Below are 20,220 nucleotides of genomic sequence, written 5' to 3' on the forward strand. Positions count from 1 at the left end.
ACCTCAGATCAAATTTCCCCCTCCGCTTCCATGCTTGTGGTGAGTTCCTGCCAGTCTCCAGTGAGCAGGTTCATGGTGGACTTGGAGAGACATTGTACTGTTCTGTACTCAGGGAAACACTAACTCCATCTAGTTCTGTGACTGTCTATACACATGCAGAAAATCAAATATGCACATTAAAGATCCAAAATCCATGTCCGTGTTCAATGGGTTATAGAAACAAGAGCATACCCAGCATGCACACCCTTCAAAACAGAGTGTGGCGGGGTAAAAAATAGACAAATGGTCATACAAGTAAAAAGTTACATGTCTTTGTGTGTGAGTGTGTGTGTGCATGACTGAAACTTGACTGAATGATACAGGAAATGAATGATGAGTGCCCTAAGGCAGCTCTCAGTTGGTGCATGTAAAAGAGCCCACAGCAATAAGGAGCTGTTCCTGGCAAAATTCTATAGAATTTTGATACTAAAACAAATACACTTGCAGGTAGAAAAAAATGATAGAGGGTGGTGCTGCTTTGTGGCAACACGCTTTCCCCTGGGACAGCAGCCAGGATCTCATGCAGAGAAATCTGCTAGGACAAAATAAGTAACAAAATACAATAAAGAAATTGGAGAGGTGCAAGCAGTCTAACTGTAACGTATAAAATGTGCCAGTCATGTCGCCTGACTTACCATCGTTACCAATAAGCCTTTACATGAATCTTTCTATCTGAAGTAAATGCAAGGCGATATTTATTAGCGCTGTGAAATCCATGTTTGCAGACTGCAAAGGAGTATGTATCAGGACCGCTCAGCTGAGTAAACAGAAACAACTACCACCACAACCAACAGCTTCATTGCAGACTTTGAGATGTTATTTCCTCTTTTGTATCTTCATCATTGTTTGTATTGTTATTTTGTTGTTGCTTTTGTTTTTGGTTTTTTTTTTGGGGGGGTGGTCTCCAGAAATATTCAGGCCTACCCCCACATCAGTGGCCATGATCAACATCTACACACGACCTATCGTTCCTTCCTTCCTTCCGTTGAGTGATCAGTCAAGACCAGACTATTTTATCACTGAATAAAAGGGGGTCTGCAGAAGATACATTTAGGTCTACATTGGTTTCTTAAAAAAAAGAAAAAAATTCAAAGGTATATTCTGGTATTTATATCCTGGAGACCATCAACACAAAGGCGTCGACTGAGCTGGCCTCCACAGCTCTCTGGGGCAAGGCGTTCCAATCCTGGATGGTACATGGGAGGAAACCAGCCTGCTTAAATCTAGTTTTGCAGAAGATTTGCTCCAGCTGCTCAGTGTGGTTGCGTCTCTGTCGTGGTGGTGGTGGTGGTACGTTTTGTTGTATGTTATCTAAATCACTGTGAAATGCACCCACACCGATCCCACAGGCTGATTGCGAAACACAGACATTGTGGTGATCTGAGGCCCGGCACCAAACTTTGAAATATTGTGGTCATTGTGAGGCAGTAACGGAGAGCAATGATTGAAGAACCAAGTTGGGTGTTTCACGATAAAAGACCAAAATGTTAGGATATGCACACAAAGAAGACCAAACGAAAACCTAAGTGCGACATATCTGTGCAGAGTGTGTGTGTGTGTGTGGGGGGGGGGGGGGGGGGGGGGGCTATATCAATGGACAGAAGAGTCTTGCCGAGGATCTTTTCATTCGGATTGTGCGACACTCTCATATGGTAAGAGCTTTATGGGTTTGTTTTTGTTTTTTTCTTTTCTTTTTTTTTTCATTCTGCTTTTTCCTCCTTAATTAAAGGGGTAACGTGTTCATCAACAGAGATCATGGGCTGGGATTATCAAACTCAGTGCAATTATGAGCGAGAAAAATCTTCGTTGTCCACTGGTCTTACTTTCTGTTTTTGAAAGGGTGAAGGCTGACGGAAGCAGCGAGCTTGGCTGACTGTGCTGACAGTATTTCTAAATATAGAAGCACGCTTTCCGTATGCACTTCGACGTCACATCCGTAAACAAGCCAACTTACCTTCTTTGTCGTTCCTGCCACTTCTCCCACATTCTAGAGAAATCTTGGACACTCCTGTCAAGTGTATCACCACAGACCACATTTTCGACCTGCAGATCAACTCTTCTACAGTTCTGAGGTAAAAACAGGGGTTATTTTGTGTCCGTTTCAGAAAGCGTCCTTCGTGACCAAACGAGGTCACAGTCTTGTTGGCTCCAGCTGCTGAGGAAGAGCAGACGACTTTCACCGTGTCGGCTGGTAATTATGGAAAAGTCATAAAATGTAATCGTTGCCAAGTCACAGATATCTGTGACGAAATGAGTTGTGTTCACAACAAGGCGTGGACTTTCACTCCGTCAATCACACAAATGAGGGATTGATTTATTGATATGGATACTTAATATATCACGATGAGTGGAGGGGAAGAAATGTGGATATTGCCGAAAAGCTGTACAGTCTTTTTCATGTAAATATTTTGATATGTCGCCTGTTGTTGGAAACTATGTTCGATCAGTTTTGTGAAGAAAAGTTCATTGAAAATTTGATCAACACGGGGCTAATCGCTGTCGTGAACAGCGTTGCCTGATATTTCAGTCTTGATCCGCACTCTCAGCTTTTGACATAATGTTTCAACAGTTAAGTAAGGGGGAGAATGAGAGACGGGCTAAGTAGGTGATCTGTTTAGTATGAAACAGTTAAGTAAGGGGGAGAATGAGAGACGGGCTAAGTAGGTGATCTGTTTAGTATGTATATATATTATATTTATAATTCCCGTTGTTACCAGACAGAGTGTTGGTGTCATTTTCAGTGCTGAAATCATTTTACGCCAGTGATGATAAATCAAATGATTAAAATTTAACTACCAGATAGAGAGGCCTGAACCTTCCAAAACAAACAGACCCAGCATCAAAAGTCTGTTTGCAATCTAAGGCTTTTTCTCCTCTTCTTGAAGTTATGAAGGTAGTCACCAGCAAAATCATTGTTACCAAAGGTAAATAAAACAGATTGAATGTGGTTTAGAGGCCTCTGACACAAACTACTCAAGTGTTAATGACTAAGCATGGTCTCCATGCCAGGCAGTTTGGTGTGTGACCTATTTGAGGAACAAAGGGGTGTCAGCCAGTGTTTCATGACTGCTGGCTCCCTGGCTTTGGCTGGTGGCCAACCCTTTCTGCATAGGAAGGTCCAGGGCATAATACTATTTATATAAACAGACAGGTTAAAGCCACCACTGAATTGTCACATATTCATGAAAACAGGTCCCATAAGATTTACACATGACCTGTGCCTTTGTAAAAAATCTATTTAGTATAGATATACAATTTTTCCATAATGTCTGAATCAAATCTTATTTAAGTACTGTGATTTTTTTGTTTGTTTGTGTTATCAGTCTATCTGCCAACCTACCTATCAGTCTGTGTTGTTTTTCTAAATGTCTGCCATCCATCAGTCACTGATCCAACCCACCCTTTCACCCATTAGTCTGACAATGATCCACATTTTAACACAACAGCCTGTTTGTCATGTTACTTGCATACAAGATAGAATCAAAAGCAAACTATATCCCTCTTAAAACCAAACAGCAAATGTTTCTGAGCAATTTCATTGTATGTGCACATGAATGGGTTGATGTGTGTTCAAGCCCCATCAGACAGGGGTTTTTTGGCTTGTAGCCAGCTCCTACCCAGAGTTCAGTGCACTGTAGTCTGTACACACAGGATTTGAATACATGGTAAATATAAACAAAATGAATCTGGTTTTGAGTTTTGTGATTATAGCATCTGGTAATAGTAAGTAAAAAATGTTTCATCTTTATTATAATATATTCAAGATAAACATATTGCAAATGATTTTGTAACATAATCTTGTAACTGCATGTTTCAGTTTCAAGGTGTCATAGCATAGTATGCAATTATCTGCAAGGTTATGTTGAATGATTGCATCACTCCTTTGGTACTATCCAGTGGTTTTATAAAGGTGTGATAATGTGTATTGATATGTGTGTTATCAGAAAAGTGAGTGCTGTTGTGTCTCCACTGCCGGCATGGCAGACAAATCAGAGAAGAGCCCAGAGGACCTGAACAACACCATTGATGGAGAGATGGGTGTGGATGGTGGTGCGGGGAACGACTCTGAGGGAGAGAGCAAGAAAGGCAGGACGGATACACCCAGCCCCAGCACCTCCCCCATGCAGGCCTTTATGGTGGCCGGTAAGGTGGACCTCACTCTTCATGTCTGTCTTTGGGGACTGGTCATTCATTCAGCTGTGTGTGTGGACCTCACTCTACATGTCTGTCATTGGGGACTGGTCATTCAGCTGTGTGTGTGTGGACCTTACTCTTCATGTCTGTCATTGGGGACTGGTCATTCAGCTCTGTGTGTGTGGACCTTACTCTTCATGTCTGTCATTGGGGACTAGTCATTCAGCTGTGTGTGTGTGGACCTTACTCTTCATGTCTGTCACTGGTGACTGGTCATTCAGCTGTGTGTGTGTGGACCTCACTCTACATGTCTCTCATTGGGGACTGGTCATTCAGCTGTGTGTGTGTGGACCTTACTCTTCATGTCTGTCATTGGGGACTGGTCATTCAGCTGTGTGTGTGTGGACCTTACTCTTCATGTCTGTCATTGGGGACTGGTCATTCAGCTGTGTGTGTGTGGACCTTACTCTTCATGTCTGTCATTGGGGACTGGTCATTCAGCTCTGTGTGTGTGGACCTTACTCTTCATGTCTGTCATTGGGGACTGGTCATTCAGCTTTGTGTGTGTGGACCTTACTCTTCATGTCTGTCACTGGTGACTGGTCATTCAGCTCTGTGTGTGTGGACCTCACTCTACATGTCTCTCATTGGGGACTGGTCATTCAACTCTATGTGTGTGTGGATCTCACTCTGCATGTCTGTCATTGGGGACTGGTCATTCATCTCTGTGTGTGTGTGGATCTCACTCAACATGTCTGTCATTGGGGACTGGTCATTCAGATCTGTGTGTGTGGACCTCACTCTGCATGTCTGTCATTGGGGACTGGTCATTCAGCTGTGTGTGTGTGGACCTCACTCTGCATGTCTGTCATTGGGGACTGGTCATTCAGCTGTGTGTGTGTGGACCTCACTCTGCATGTTTGTCATTGGGGACTGGTCATTCAGCTGTGTGTGTGTGGACCTCACTCTGCATGTCTGTCATTGGGGACTGGTCATTCAGCTGTGTGTGTGTGGACCTCACTCTACATGTTTGTCATTGGGGACTGGTCATTCAGCTGTGTGTGTGTGGACCTCACTCTGCATGTTTGTCATTGGGGACTGGTCATTTAACTCTATGTGTGTGTGGATCTCACTCTGCATGTTTGTCATTGGGGACTGGTCATTCAGCTGTGTGTGTGTGGATCTCACTCTACATGTCTGTCATTGGGGACTGGTCATTCAGCTATATGTGTGTGGACCTCACTCAACATGTCTGTCATTGGGGACTGGTCATTCAACTCTATGTGTGTGTGGATCTCACTCTACATGTCTGTCATTGGGGACTGGTCATTCAGCTGTGTGTGTGTGGACCTTACTGTTTATGTCTGTCATGGGGGACAGCTCTGTGTGTGGACCTCACTCTTCATGTCTGTCATGGGGGATGGGTCATTCAACTGTGTGTGTGTGTGCACATGTGTGTGATAGTGGGCGTGGGGGTAGGTGTATTCGGAAGGGTGGGGGCAAACCTGCATTTGTGTGAGTGTGTGTATCTCTTGGGTGTGTGTGTGTGTGTGTTTACACCTCACAGATTTGTTTACAATCAGTCAGTGCATTCAGTGAATATTGAACAAGGTGCACAGCATAATGAATATGTCGCATCACAGTGAGTGACAAAGAATAATGTCTGTCTGATTCTGATTTACAGCTTTACTAGGTTGCATAAATTATACGATAGTGGTTATACTTGTAGGATAGAAACACAGCCTGTGGAGGATTATTTCTACCAACAGTTAAAAAAGCGACCACCCTTTGACATGCTGCAATCAGTTTGATTCCTGGCTCAGTGACATGCCATGATGCATGGTGTTGTGTCTTCCACAGCCTCCCCTCCCAAGTTCATCTCCTTTGAGCAGTTGATGGCTGCTGCTTCTGGTGTGAAGAACATGTCTCTGGCCCATGAGATTGCCATCAATAGCGACTTCCAGCTGGAGAAACTTCAGCCTGAACAAAACAGGTGGGCCATACAGACACTTTGAACACCCCTTTCTTCTTTTGATGCTGTTGATTGTGCCTTGGAACACAAATTATATCAGTATATGCCTGTCTTCTGCTCAGCAGCTTTATGAAAAAATGCTGTAGATATGTTTTGATGACATTGTCAGTGAAAGTGGCAGAACTGTGGAACTCTTTTAACGTGGATTTTTGTCTATGGTATATTTTAATGATTTCTTGTCACATATTGAAGCAACTTCTGTTAGTCTCTGTTCAAGTACTTTCAGCAAGACTTCCATTCCCTTTGAAATGTATACCTCCCCACGATTGGAAAAATGATACCTGAATTATCGAATGATTGTTTGACTTCACATACTTTACCCTGACCCACTAGTACAGACTCCGACAGGGGTCTGACTACTGTCCTGTGCAAATTACAGCCTGCCTATACGGTGAAATATTGGTTCTTTTGTTTGTTTGTTTTTTGTTGTTGCTTTTTTACTATTATGGTTTTTGAGATGATTTCTTCATCAAGTTGTGTGAATGGAAAAAAAAAAGTTAAATGGTTACAAAGTTACAGCACATAAACAAAGCCCAATGACATGAGGGCTCTGCTGGACAGCTTCCCTTGTATCATGACTTGTGGTGGTGTGTCCATCGAGATCGATGATGACCATCATTGTCATCCAGCTGGGGAATGGGGGGGGGGGGGGGGGGGGGGGAGGATGCTCATGAATCTATCTGTGAATGCGCAGATGGCTGAATAGTCCAATCTGCGCACGAAATGTTCGCTGACAGTTGGGGCAGACAAAGACAGGCATATCATTGTCAGGGAGCTTGTTTGCTCCTTGGGGCAACTAAGACGAAGCCGTGCTGAGGATGTCAGCTCTTCCGCCGAATTTACCATCCCAACATTACCCAAAAAAATCGTAAAAAGGACAAAAAACAATACTTAAAAGCCACACAAAAAATAAATTAAAGACCATATGGGGAAATAACACTGCACAACTGATGGACAGCAAATGCCCATCCCAGTATTTACAATTTATTGTATGCTGCAGTTGAAGACAGTGACAAGCAGTTAGCTCTGTTTATCCCTTCTTTCTGTCCTGCCTCTGTCGACCAGCTGTCAGTCCACACAACCCTCTGACTCTACAGTTCTGTGATTTTTTTTTTCAGTTCTGTGGGTTTTTGTGTGTGATATAGATGAAGCTGGACAGAGCTTAAACCTGCCATAGCCATTGTTAGTTTTGGAATATAACTGTCATCATTCATGAACAGTATTTTTTTTTTATACAGTGTTCAGCTTTGCTGGAACTACATAGAATGAGTTTGTTAACCTGTAAATACAGCCCATTGATGAATGAGTTTGTTAACCTGTAAATACAGCCCCATGATGAATTAGTTTGTTAACCCGTAAATACAGCCCCATGATGAATGAGTTTTGTTAACCTGTAAATACAGCCCCATGATGAATGAGTTTGTTAACCCGTAAATACAGCCCCATGATGAATTAGTTTGTTAACCCGTAAATACAGCCCCATGATGAATGAGTTTTGTTAACCTGTAAATACATCCCTATGACGAACGAGTTAACCTGTAAAAACAGCCCCATGATGAATAAGTTTGTTAACCTGTAAATGCAGCACCATGATGCTGTGGGTAGTGATCATTCTGAGAACTATGGTGCTGAACTGTTGCTGATGCCTGTGTTGACAGCATAGAGAAGCAGGTGCGTGACGTGATGCACAAAGCCTTCTGGGATTCCCTGGAATCCAAACTGGCTCAAGACCCCCCAGACTTCTCCCATGCTCTGGTTCTGATTGAGGAGGTGAAAGAGGTAAGGGGTGAGAGCGGCATTACATCTGTATGTTACAATATTTGAGAGCGGCATTACATCTGTGTGTTACAATGTCTGCTTCAGGTGTTCAGAGAGATAGGGGTAAGAGCGGTATTACATCTGTATGTTACAATGTCTGCTTCAGGTGTTCAGAGAGATAGGGGTGAAGACGGCATTACATCTGTATGTTACAATGTCTGCTTCAGGTGTTCAGAGAGATAGGGGTGAGAGCGGCATTACATCTGTATGTTACAATGTCTGCTTCAGGTGTTCAGAGAGATAGGGGTGAGAGCGGTATTACATCTGTATGTTACAATGTCTGCTTCAGGTGTTCAGAGAGATAGGGGTAAGAGCGGTATTACATCTGTATGTTACAATGTCTGCTTCAGGTGTTCAGAGAGATAGGGGTAAGAGCGGTATTACATCTGTATGTTACAATGTCTGCTTCAGGTGTTCAGAGAGATAGGGGTTAAGACGGCATTACATCTGTATGTTACAATGTCTGCTTCAGGTGTTCAGAGAGATAGGGGTGAGAGCAGCATTACATCTGTATGTTACAATGTCTGCTTCAGGTGTTCAGAGAGATAGGGGTGAGAGCGGCATTACATCTGTATGTTACAATGTCTGCTTCAGGTGTTCAGAGAGATAGGGGTGAGAGCGGCATTACATCTGTATGTTACAATGTCTGCTTCAGGTGTTCAGAGAGATAGGGGTGAGAGCGGCATTACATCTGTGTGTTACAATGTCTACTTCAGGTGTTCAGAGAGGTAGGGGTGAAGACGGCATTACATCTGTATGTTACAATGTCTGCTTCAGGTGTTCAGAGAGATAGGGGTGAGAGCGGCATTACATCTGTATGTTACAATGTCTGCTTCAGGTGTTCAGATAGATAGGGGTGAGAGTAAAAGCCGAATTGAGGAAATCAAAGATGAGAGTGGCACTACATCTGTATGTACAAACGCACACACACACACACGCAAGCACGCATGAACACACACACACACACACACTTTATAACACACACACAGAGCTTTTCTCACAGTCCACAGGATCAGTGTGTGTGTAGGTGTGTGTGTGTGCTGTGACCGTTGTGCTGACTGTGGGCAGGTCTTACTGATGCTGCTCCTCCCCCAACATGTCAGGCTGCGTGCCCAGATCATGGAGGTGTTGGACATGGAGCTGATCCAGCAGAAGATGGAGAACGACGCCTTCGACATTTTCTACTACGCCAACTACGTGGTGGGCACCATGGCGCGGCTGTGTGCCCCGGTCAGGGACCAGAGAGTGGCTGCCCTGCGTGACCTGAAGGACGTGGTGCCTCTCTTCAAGTCAGTGGCTGGACAAACACCTGTGTGGTGGGCAGGGTGGGGGCGGGGGGGGGGGGGGAATTGGCTCTGTGTAGACTGGAATAGGTCAGTGATAGCAGTTGACAGGGCTGTGTTGGATGGAGGTATGTGTGTGTATGTTGGGGGAGGTGTGCAGGGGTGGTGGTGGGGGGGTGCTCTGTGTGGACTGGAATAGGTCAGTGATAGCAGTTGACAGGGCTGTGTTGGATGGAGGTATGTGTGTGTATGTTGGGGGTGGTGTGCAGGGGGAGTTGGGGGCGGGGGGGGGGGGGTGCTCTGTGTGGACTGGAATTGGTCAACAGTTGACAGGGCTGTGTTGGGTGGAGGTATGTGTGTGTATGTTGGGGGAGGTGTGCATGGGGGGTGGGGGGGTGCACTGTGTGGACTGGAATAGGTCAGCAGTTGACAGGGCTGTGTTGGGTGGAGGTATGTGTGTGTATGTTGGGGGTGGTGTGCATGGGGGTGGGTGGGGGGGGGAGGTGCTATGTGTGGACTGGAATAGGTCAGCAGTTGACAGGGCTGTGTTGGATGGAGGTATGTGTGTGTATGTTGGGGGTGGTGTGCATGGTAGGGGGGAGGGGGTGCTCTGTGTGGACTGGAATAGGTCAGTGATAGCAGTTGACAGGGCTGTGTTGGATGGAGGTATGTGTGTGTATGTTGGGGGTGGTGTGCATGGTAGGGGGGAGGGGGTGCTCTGTGTGGACTGGAATAGGTCAGTGATAGCAGTTGACAGGGCTGTGTTGGATGGAGGTTTGTGCATGTGTGTGTGGTTTTTTGTTGTTTTTTGTGTGAGTTGTATTCTGTGTGGACTGGAATGGGTCAGTGATAGCAGTTCACAGGGTTGTTTTGGATGGAGGTTTGTGTGTGTGTGTGTTGTTGTTGTTGCTGTTTTTGTGTATAAACATTGTTTTATTTGTGTGTGTGCATGTGTGTCTTGGTTTGAAATATCCATGTATCTCTTGTTGTGTATGTGTGCATTAACTACTTTGAAGTATGAGTGCACCTTGTCAACATAGGTAACAGTGATTTCCTTGCCTTTCATGTGTAAATGTCTTGTTTATGTGTGTTTTGTTTTGTTTTTGCTTGTGTTCATGTATATTATGCGTGAGTCTGTGTTTATTTTTTGCATCCATACTTTTGTCTTAGTTTGAATAGTATGTTATTAAGAACTTGTCTTGATACAGCACAGTTAAGTATTCTATCAGATCAGATCATTTAAGTGCAAGGATCGATTCTTTCAGTGTTTAATTTGTATTTATCAAAGTAATGCCATTTTTTGCCAGTTTTATAAAACAATGATTTAAATGACATTTTGACTATAATTTTCTCTCCTGTATCAGTTTTTCTTTATTTTTATCTTCTTGCCCCAAATGAAAAGGTACACCTTTTTGTCAAAGGATCTTGTTCATTACTTATATTACTTTATGTTTAGAATGAGGAATATACACAGTGTTTCATTGGTAATACGTTGTGTAAAACCATTGTAAGGGATACCTTTGAGGTTTGGAGCTGATGACTTTTGATGAGAAATGAGAAGTACAGAGGCGTTGATATTGGAGGTATGACAGAGACATATAGATGATGCCATTGTAGGGAGCACTTTAAGCTGATGACTGCTGAAGAAGTTGAGAAGGACATAAGAGTTGATATTGCAGGTGTGACAGAGATGTAAATGATGCAGTCCAATGATGCCATTGTAGGAAGCACTTGAAGCTGATGACTGTTGAAGATTACTAGTAGAGGCATGACTGAGATGTCAGGTGATTGCAGGGAGATCTTTGAGGTGCTGGAGCTGATGAAGATGGACATGGCCAACTTCACCATCCAGCAGATCAGACCCTACCTCCAGCAGCAGTCTGTGGAGTACGAGCGGAAAAAGTTCACCGAGATCCTTGCCACTCAGCAAGGTCAGAGTTGTCACACTTTGTACTGTGTGTATACCGTGGAGTGCTGCCCCCCTCACTGTCTCACAATAAACCACTCAGCAGAATCAGTGTTGACACACTTTGTACTGTGTGTATACCATGGATCACTGCTCCCCTCACTGTCTCACTATAAACCACTCAGCAGAATCAGTGTTGACACACTTTGTGCTGTGTGTATACCATGGAGTGCTGCTCCCCTCACTGTCTCACAGTAAACCACTCAGCAAGGCCATTGTTGTCACACTTTGTGCTGTGTTTTTACCATGGATCACTGCTCCCCTCACTGTCTCACAGTAAACCACTCAGCAAGGCCATTGTTGTCACACTTTGTGCTGTGTTTTTACCATGGATCACTGCTCCCCTCACTGTCTCACTATAAACCACTCAGCAGAATCAATGTTGTCACTCTCCTTTGTACTCAGAGATGAGATTTTAATGTAAATTTACAGAATTATATAAATCTGAGAGCCGCAGTGGTCAATCCTGAGATTCACATAAATCCGGGGGCAATAGCCGAGTGGTTAAAGCATTGGACTTTCAATCTGAGGGTTCCGGGTTCGAATCTTGGTTATGGCGCCTTTTTCCTATCTCCCAGGTCAACATATGTTCAGACCTGCTAGTGCCTGAAACCCCTTCATGTGTATACGCAAGCAGAAGATCAAATACGTACTTTAAAGATCTTGTAGTCCATGTCAGCGTTCAGTGGGTTATCGAAACAAGAACATACCCAGCATGCACACCTCCAAAACGGAGTGTGGCTGCCTACATGGCAGGTAAAAACGGTTCTACATATAAAAGCTGACTCATGTACATATGAGTGAACGTGGGAGTTGCAGCTCACGAACAAAGAAGAAGAAATTGATGATTCTCACGTAATTCAAAATGAGGCGAGCTGTATGCTGAGAGAACCCATTTGGTACTTTTTGTTTTAGATGAAATTTTCTTCTTTTTTTTTTATTGCAGGAGAGCCTTCCAAATGCCTGTTAAACCATATTTTGGATTCAGCTTCAAACTGTACCTGCGGCACTTTTCTCACAATATTCTTTCAAAAGGTTTTCAGTTTAAGGCGGCTTCAACCTCTCTTCCAGAGGCATCACCCAAAGCAGCACCTAGCATTCCCCACCCCATCCCCCCGCCCTCTCATTTCCAGCACTCTGTATATACCATGGATCCCTGCACCCCTCACTGTTGCACTGTCTTGTCTATAAACAGGACAGACCAAGTATCCTCATTGTCTGATAGCACTGAGCTATAAACATGGCTAAAACTGTCTGATTGCACTGAGCTGTGAACATGACTGAAACTGTCTGATAGCACTGAGCTATAAGCAGTACTAAAACTATCTGATGTCACTGAAATAATAGCATGACTAAAACTGATATCACTGGGCTATTAACATGATGAATGCCATCTTTCACTGAGCTGTGGGGAAACAAAACAAGTAAGCAATGGCCAAGAAAGGACCACTTATAAAGGGTTTTTAGAAAAGGAAAAGTAATATATTCGCCCTGGCATGAAACCTTTGTGATTATTTTTTATGTTGAATAAACATTTTTTTTCTTTGGATTGCAGATGCAGTTCTGTTTTGCTTGTTTGTTGTAGTTTGATGTCTGGAGTCATCTCACAAAACATTCTGTGGTTGCAGAAAATGGCACGGACGGGTTAGAATTCACCAAGCTGTGGCTCAAGAGAAACTTTGAGAAGCTGCAGGCTGCAGAGACAGAGAGTGCCTCACAGCAAGCAGCAGCTGCCTCCCTATCCCCCAGTGATGCGTCATCGTCCACACTGCCCTCTCCACCCCCTTCACTGTCCTCATCCTCACAGTCATCCAAAGCCACGCCCGCCAACATCCTCAATGAGGCCTACATCGAGACACTGCGCTGGGACCACAGCATTCTGTATCCTGAGGTACTGACAGGGGATTATAGCATTCTGTATCCTGAGGTACTGATGGGGGATTATAGCATTCTGTATCCTGAGGTACTGACGGGATTATAGCATTCTGTATCCTTAGGTATTGACAGGGGATTATAGCATTCTGTATCATGAGAAACTGACAGGAGCTAATTAACAGGAGTGACTGTTATCACACCATGCCTATGTGTTGTTGTTACAGACGTTACTGATGGACATGAGACATTTGTGTTACAGACGTTACTGATAGACAAGAGATGTTTGTGTTACAGACGTTACTGATAGACAAGAGATGTTTGTGTTACGGACAGTACTGATGGACAAGAGATGTTTGTGTTACAGATGTTACTGATAGACAAGAGATGTTTGGGTTACAGATGTTACTGATGGACAAGAGATGTTTGTGTTACTGATGGACAAGAGATGTTTGTGTTACAGACGTTACTGATGGACAAGAGATGTTTGTGACAGACATTACTGATAGACAAGAGATGTTTGTGACAGACATTACTGATAGACAAGAGATGTTTGTGACAGACGTTACTGATAGACAAGAGATGTTTGTTACAGACATTACTGATAGACAAGAGATGTTTGTGACAGACGTTACTGATAGACAAGAGATGTTTGTTACAGACATTACTGATAGACAAGAGATGTTTGTGACAGACATTACTGATAGACAAGAGATGTTTGTTACAGACATTACTGATAGACAAGAGATGTTTGTGACAGATGTTACTGACAGACAAGAGATGTCTGTGTTTCATACATTACCAGTGGACAAGAAACATTTGTGTTACAGATGTTACTGATGGACAAGGTACGTTTGTGTTCCTTGTGTTACTGATGGACAAGAGCTGTTTCTGTTGCAGACGTTACTGATGGACAAGAGCCGTTTCTGTGAGCTGGAGGTGAAGGTTGGGGTGCTGACGACAGTGGGTGCGGTACAGCTGGTCACGTACAGCACGGTGGGGGCGCCCATCGCCGGCATCAGCTCCCTGAAGACCACCCTCAAGGACCACGTCCTCACTTTGCTGGAGGCCCATCCACAGTGAGTCCTGATATGGAGAGTGTGTACGTCTCATGGGGGTCACAGTCAGTCCTGATATGGACAGTGTGTACATCTAATGGGGGTCATAGTGAGTCATATGGAGAGTATGTCTCACAGGGGTCACAGTCACTGCATGAAGAGCTTGTGTGTCTCATGGGGGTCATAGTCACTGCCTGGAGGGTTGTGTGTCTCACAGGGGTCACAGTCACTGCCTGAAGAGCTTGTGTGTCTCATGGGGGTTATAGTCACTGCCTGGAGAGTTGTGTGTCTCATGAGGGTCATAGTCACTGCCTGGAGAGCTTGTGTGACTCGTGGGGGTCATAGTCGCTGCCTGGAGAGCTTGTGTGTCTCATGGGGGTCACAGTCACTGTCTGAAGAGCTTGTGTGTCTCATGGGGGTCATAGTCACTATCTGAAGAGCTTGTGTGTCTCATGGGGGCCATAGTCACTGCCTGGAGAGTTGTGTGTCTCATGGGGGTCATAGTCACTATCTGAAGAGCTTGTGTGTCTCATGGGGGCCATAGTCACTGCCTGGAGAGTTGTGTGTCTCATGGGGATCATAGTCACTACCTGGAGAGCTTGTGTGACTCATGGGGGTCATAGTCACTGCCTGGAGAGTTGTGTGTCTCATGGGGGTCATAGTCACTGTCTGGAGAGTTGTGTGTCTCATGGGGGCCATAGTCACTGCCTGGAGAGTTGTGTGTCTCATGGGGGTCATAGTCACTACCTGGAGAACTTGTGTGACTCATGGGGGTCATAGTCACTGTCTGGAGAGCTGTGTGTCTCATGGGGGTCATAGTCACTATCTGAAGAGCTTGTGTGTCTCATGGGGGTCATAGTCACTGTCTGAAGAGCTTGTGTGTCTCATGGGGGTCATAGTCGCTGTCTGAAGAGCTTGTGTGTCTCATGGGGGTCATAGTCACTGCCTGGAGAGCTTGTGTGTCTCGTGGGGGTCATAGTCACTACCTGGAGAGCTTGTGATTCATGGGGGTCATAGTCACTGCCTGGAGAGTTGTGTGTCTCATGGGGGTCATAGTCGCTATCTGAAGAGCTTGTGTGTCTCATGGGGGTCATAGTCACTGCCTGGAGAGTTGTGTGTCTCATGGGGGTCATAGTCGCTATCTGAAGAGCTTGTGTGTCTCATGGGGGCCATAGTCACTGCCTGGAGAGTTGTGTGTCTCATGGGGGTCATAGTCACTACCTGGAGAGCTTGTGTGACTCATGGGGGTCGTAGTCACTGCCTGGAGAGTTGTGTGTCTCATGGGGGTCATAGTCGCTATCTGAAGAGCTTGTGTGTCTCATGGGGGCCATAGTCACTGCCTGGAGAGTTGTGTGTCTCATGGGGGTCATAGTCACTACCTGGAGAACTTGTGTGACTCATGGGGGTCATAGTCACTGTCTGGAGAGTTGTGTGTCTCATGGGGGTCATAGTCACTATCTGAAGAGCTTGTGTGTCTCATGGGGGTCATAGTCACTGTCTGAAGAGCTTGTGTGTCTCATGGGGGTCATAGTCGCTATCTGAAGAGCTTGTGTGTCTCATGGGGGTCATAGTCACTGCCTGGAGAGCTTGTGTGTCTCGTGGGGGTCATAGTCACTGCCTGGAGAGCTTGTGACTCATGGGGGTCATAGTCACTGCCTGGAGAGTTGTGTGTCTCATGGGGGTCATAGTTGCTATCTGAAGAGCTTGTGTGTCTCATGGGGGTCATAGTCACTGCCTGGAGAGTTGTGTGTCTCACGGGGGTCATAGTCGCTATCTGAAGAGCTTGTGTGTCTCATGGGGGTCATAGTTACTGCCTGGAGAGCTTGTGTGTCTCATGGGGGCCATAGTCACTGCCTGGAGAGTTGTGTGTCTCATGGGGGTCATAGTCGCTATCTGAAAGCTTGTGTGTCTCATGGGGGCCATAGTCACTGCCTGGAGAGTTGTGTGTCTCATGCGGGTCATAGTCGCTATCTGAAGAGCTTGTGTGTCTCATGGGGGTCATAGTCACTGCCTGGAGAGCTTGTGTGTCTCGTGGGGGTCATAGTCACTACCTGGAGAGCTTGTGACTCATGGGGGTCATAGTCACTGCCTGGAGAGTTGTGTGTCTCATGGGGGTCATAGTCACTGTCTGGAGAGTTGTGTGTCTCATGGGGGTCATAGTCACTATCTGAAGAGCTTGTGTGTCTCATGGGGGTCATAGTCACTATCTGAAGAGCTTGTGTGACTCATGGGGGTCATAGTCACTGGAGAGTTGTGTGTCTCATGGGGGTCATAGTCACTGTCTGAAGAGCTTGTGTGACTCATGGGGGTCATAGTCACTGCCTGGAGAGCTTGTGTGTCTCGTTGGGGTCATAGTCACTACCTGGAGAGCTTGTGACTCATGGGGGTCATAGTCACTGCCTGGAGAGTTGTGTGTCTCATGGGGGTCATAGTCACTGTCTGAAGAGCTTGTGTGTCTCATGGGGGTCATAGTCACTATCTGAAGAGCTTGTGTGTCTCATGGGGGTCATAGTCACTGCCTGGAGAGCTTGTGTGTCTCATGGGGGTCATAGTCACTGCCTGGAGAGCTTGTGTGTCTCATGGGGGTCATAGTCACTGCCTGGAGAGTTGTGTGTCTCATGGGGGTCATAGTTGCTATCTGAAGAGCTTGTGTGTCTCATGGGGGTCATAGTCACTGCCTGGAGAGCTTGTCATGGGGGTCATAGTCACTGCCTGGAGAGTTGTGTGTCTCATGGGGGTCATAGTCACTATCTGAAGAGCTTGTGTGTATCGTGGGGGTCATAGTCACTATCTGAAGAACTTGTGTGTATCGTGGGGGTCATAGTCACTATCTGAAGAGCTTGTGTGACTCATGGGGGTCACAGTTAGTTAATATCTGGAGAGATTGTGTGCACACCTCATGGGGGGCTGGCACATTGAGAGAGAACTTTGATTATGTTTCAGTGTTCTCAAGTATATCCATAGAATTGTAAGTGATCTCTCTGCTTAAACAAATATATTTCTCTTCAAAGTTGTTGAATATGTAAAATGTTCATGACAGTGTGTGAAATTTTAGCAGCACCTCCTGGAGAAAGTTAAAATGCAGAGACGTGTGTGTTGCAGAGAGGTGTGTGTTGCAGAGGTGTGTGTTGCAGCGAGGTGTGTGTAGCATTGTGTGTTGCAGACAGGTGTGTGTTGCAGGGAGGTGTGTGTAGCATTGTGTGTTGCAGAGAGGTGTGTGTAGCATTGTGTGTTGCAGAGAGGTGTTTGTAGCATTGTGTGTTGCAGAGAGTTGTGTATTGCAGGGAGGTGTGTGTAGCATTGTGTGTTGCAGAAAGGTGTTTGTAGCATTGTGTGTTGCAGAGAGTTGTGTGTAGCATTGTGTGTTGCAGAGAGTTGTGTGTAGCATTGTGTGTTGCAGAGAGGTGTGTGTAGCATTGTGTGTTGCAGAGATGTGTTTGTAGCATTGTGTGTTTCAGAGATGTGCGTGTAGCATTGTGTGTTGCAGGGAGGTATGTGTAGCATTGTGTGTTGCAGAGAGGTGTGTGTAGCATTGCGTGTTGCAGAGAGGTGTGTGTTGCAGGGAGGTGTTTGTTGCATTGTGTGTTGCAGGGAGGTGTGTGTAGCATTGTGTGTTGGAGAGAGGTGTGTGTTGTAGGAAGGTGTGTGTAGCATTGTGTGTTCCAGAGAGATGTGTGTAGCATTGTGTGTTGCAGGGACCTGGAGGGGGCGTTGCAGGGCGTGGCGGAGCAGGTGAAGAAGGACGTCAACCAGTGCCTGCAGCAGCATGGATTCCCTCCCCTGGATGACACCACCTGCCAGACCCTGCAGGGGCAGATCACTGACCTGGCGTCGCCGCACAACACCATCACCACACTCATGCGTAAGATGCTCCTGCTTCCTCCTCTCTGCTTCTGAAGTGATTTGATATGGATACTTACATAGCGCCTGTCCTCGGTTGGAGACTAAGCTCTAAGCACTTTGCAAACTCTGGGTCATTTGCACAACAGGCTGCCTATCTGGGTAGGGTCGACTGACAGCTGCCATTGGGCGTTGATCATTTGTTTCCTGTGTCCTTCAATCAGATTTCAGGCATGCGCACATACACGCTCAGACAGACATGTAACAATTTACTGTAGTGTTGTTGTGACTGAGAATGCACTCACTGCAGGCAGCAAAGTTTCAATTGATTGAAATGAATAACTGGTCTGTAAGTGAGCGTTAAAGACTAAACTTTGTAGAACAAGAGCCAAAACTTTTACCATTTGTGTTTATATTTTTAAGTTACAAATAAAACATTGCATCCCTTTTCTTGAAACTTTGCCGGTTTGTGTCCAAATTATCCTTCAGTCATTATATGAGGTTTGGTAGCTGTTGGCTGAGAGCTTGCTGTAGAATAGTGCCTGAGGTGAAGCACCCCTCCCAGTTGATGCAGCCAGGCCAAAACATGGCAGGCAGGGGCAGCTGCACAGGCAGAAGACTAAAGGGCTGAAAGGTTTTAGACTCTCTTATCTGCCAACACAGTGTCCACAAAGGTCTGGGTCTGAATCCCGGTCCCACCCTTTCTCTGAGTGTCAAGTCATTTGGATGAGACAATGAACTGTACAGCATACACTTGGCAGACTGGAAAAGAACCCATGCCAACAGTAGTGTTGTCCTCTGGCGCTGTATGTGTGTTTCAAACTAGAGACAGCTATCATTCATCAGGCAGTGTGTGTGTGTGCGTTTCAGACCAGAGACTGCTGTCGGTCATCAGGCAGTGTATGTGTGTGTTTCAGACAAGACTGCTGCTGGTCATCAAGCAGTGTGTGTGTGTGTTTCAAACCAGAGACTGGTGTCGGTCACCAGGCAGTGTGTGTGTGTTTCAGACCAGAGACTGGTGTCGGTCACCAGGCAGTGTATCTCCCGGTGCAGCATGGACTCCCTGAAGGTGCCCGCAGGGTTCAGCGCGGTGGAGAAGGAGCTGAGCCAGGTGCTGGGACAGTTCCTGCGCCTCATCTCCCACAACCGCTCCGTCTTCGGCCCTCACTACTCCCACATCATCTCCCAGCTCATGGAGAGACAGCAGGACCTATCCCCCCGCTGAATGCCCCGCTCCACCCCCACCCCCCAACCCCCCTCCCTTCCCTCCACTCCTGGTCAACGGCGTTGACTGACCCACAGTGTGTCACAGCACAACAGTGCGCCCACTTTGAACTGAGGGGTCAGAGGTCAGTTTGCTGCCTAGTTGTGTGATGGACTGGCTCTCTTGACTCGGCAAGAGCATCAGCCTTTTGAAATATTCTCTTGTTATCCCCCTTACTCTCTGTTTTACTTGGCGTCGCTGTTGGTCCTTTTTGATACAACTTGGATATGGTCTTGATGAATGAAATAAAGTGTGGATGCTGATGTACATGCTGTGACCTTCATGTTGTAGCATTTTACTGTGTGACTGCTGTCTGTTGGGTTGTGCGACTGCTGTGGAACTGTGTGACGGCTGTCTGTTTGGTTGTGTGAATGCTATGGAACTGTGTTATTATTATTATTACTACTACTACCTTTTTTATATTATAATTATTATTTATTTATTTATTCATGTACGCTTATCTATTATTTATTCACTTTTTTTTTCAAGGCCTGACTAAGCGCGTTGGGTTACGCTGCTGGTCAGGCATCTGCTTGGCAGATGCGGTATAGTGTATATGGATTTGTCCGAACGCAGTGACGCCTCCTCGAGCTACTGAAACTGAAACTGTGTGACTGCTATCTGTTGGGTTGTGTGAAAGCTATGGAACTGTGTGACTGCTATCTGTTGGGTTGTGTGACTGCTGTGGAACTGTGTGACTGCTGTCTGCTGGGTTGTGTGAATACTGTGGAACTGTGTGAGGGCTGTGTGTGTGAATGCTGTGGAACTGTGTGACTGCTGTCTGTTGGGTTGTGTGAATGGTATGGAACTGTGTGACTGCTGTCTGCTGGGTTGTGTGAATGCTGTGGAACTGTGTGACTGCTGTCTGTTGGGTTGTGTGAATGGTATGGAACTGTGTGACTGCTGTCTGTTGG

The 20,220-nt window shown here is 45.8% G+C and overlaps 1 protein-coding gene across 2 annotated transcripts; it reads left to right on the top strand.

Annotated features, from left to right (window-relative positions):
• Nucleotides 1-1,972: 1,972 nt before the first annotated feature.
• Nucleotides 1,973-19,868, top strand: LOC143298214 (T-complex protein 11-like protein 1). 2 transcript variants are annotated; one of them, XM_076611007.1, is made up of 10 exons: nt 1,973-2,111; nt 3,984-4,182; nt 6,034-6,166; nt 7,864-7,984; nt 9,092-9,312; nt 11,101-11,237; nt 12,901-13,163; nt 14,045-14,223; nt 17,898-18,064; nt 19,050-19,868. In XM_076611007.1, the coding sequence occupies exons 2-10, from the start codon at nt 4,017-4,019 to the stop codon at nt 19,265-19,267; spliced, it is 1,605 nt and encodes a 534-aa protein (XP_076467122.1). In that variant the 5' UTR covers nt 1,973-2,111; nt 3,984-4,016; the 3' UTR covers nt 19,268-19,868. The 2 variants fall into 2 exon arrangements, with proteins under 2 accessions (XP_076467122.1, XP_076467123.1); XM_076611008.1 differs by having other exon boundaries at nt 1,995-2,230.
• Nucleotides 19,869-20,220: the final 352 nt, after the last annotated feature.

The sequence above is a fragment of the Babylonia areolata genome, chromosome 23 (genome assembly GCF_041734735.1).
Source record: "Babylonia areolata isolate BAREFJ2019XMU chromosome 23, ASM4173473v1, whole genome shotgun sequence".
Lineage (NCBI taxonomy): Eukaryota > Metazoa > Mollusca > Gastropoda > Neogastropoda > Buccinidae > Babylonia > Babylonia areolata.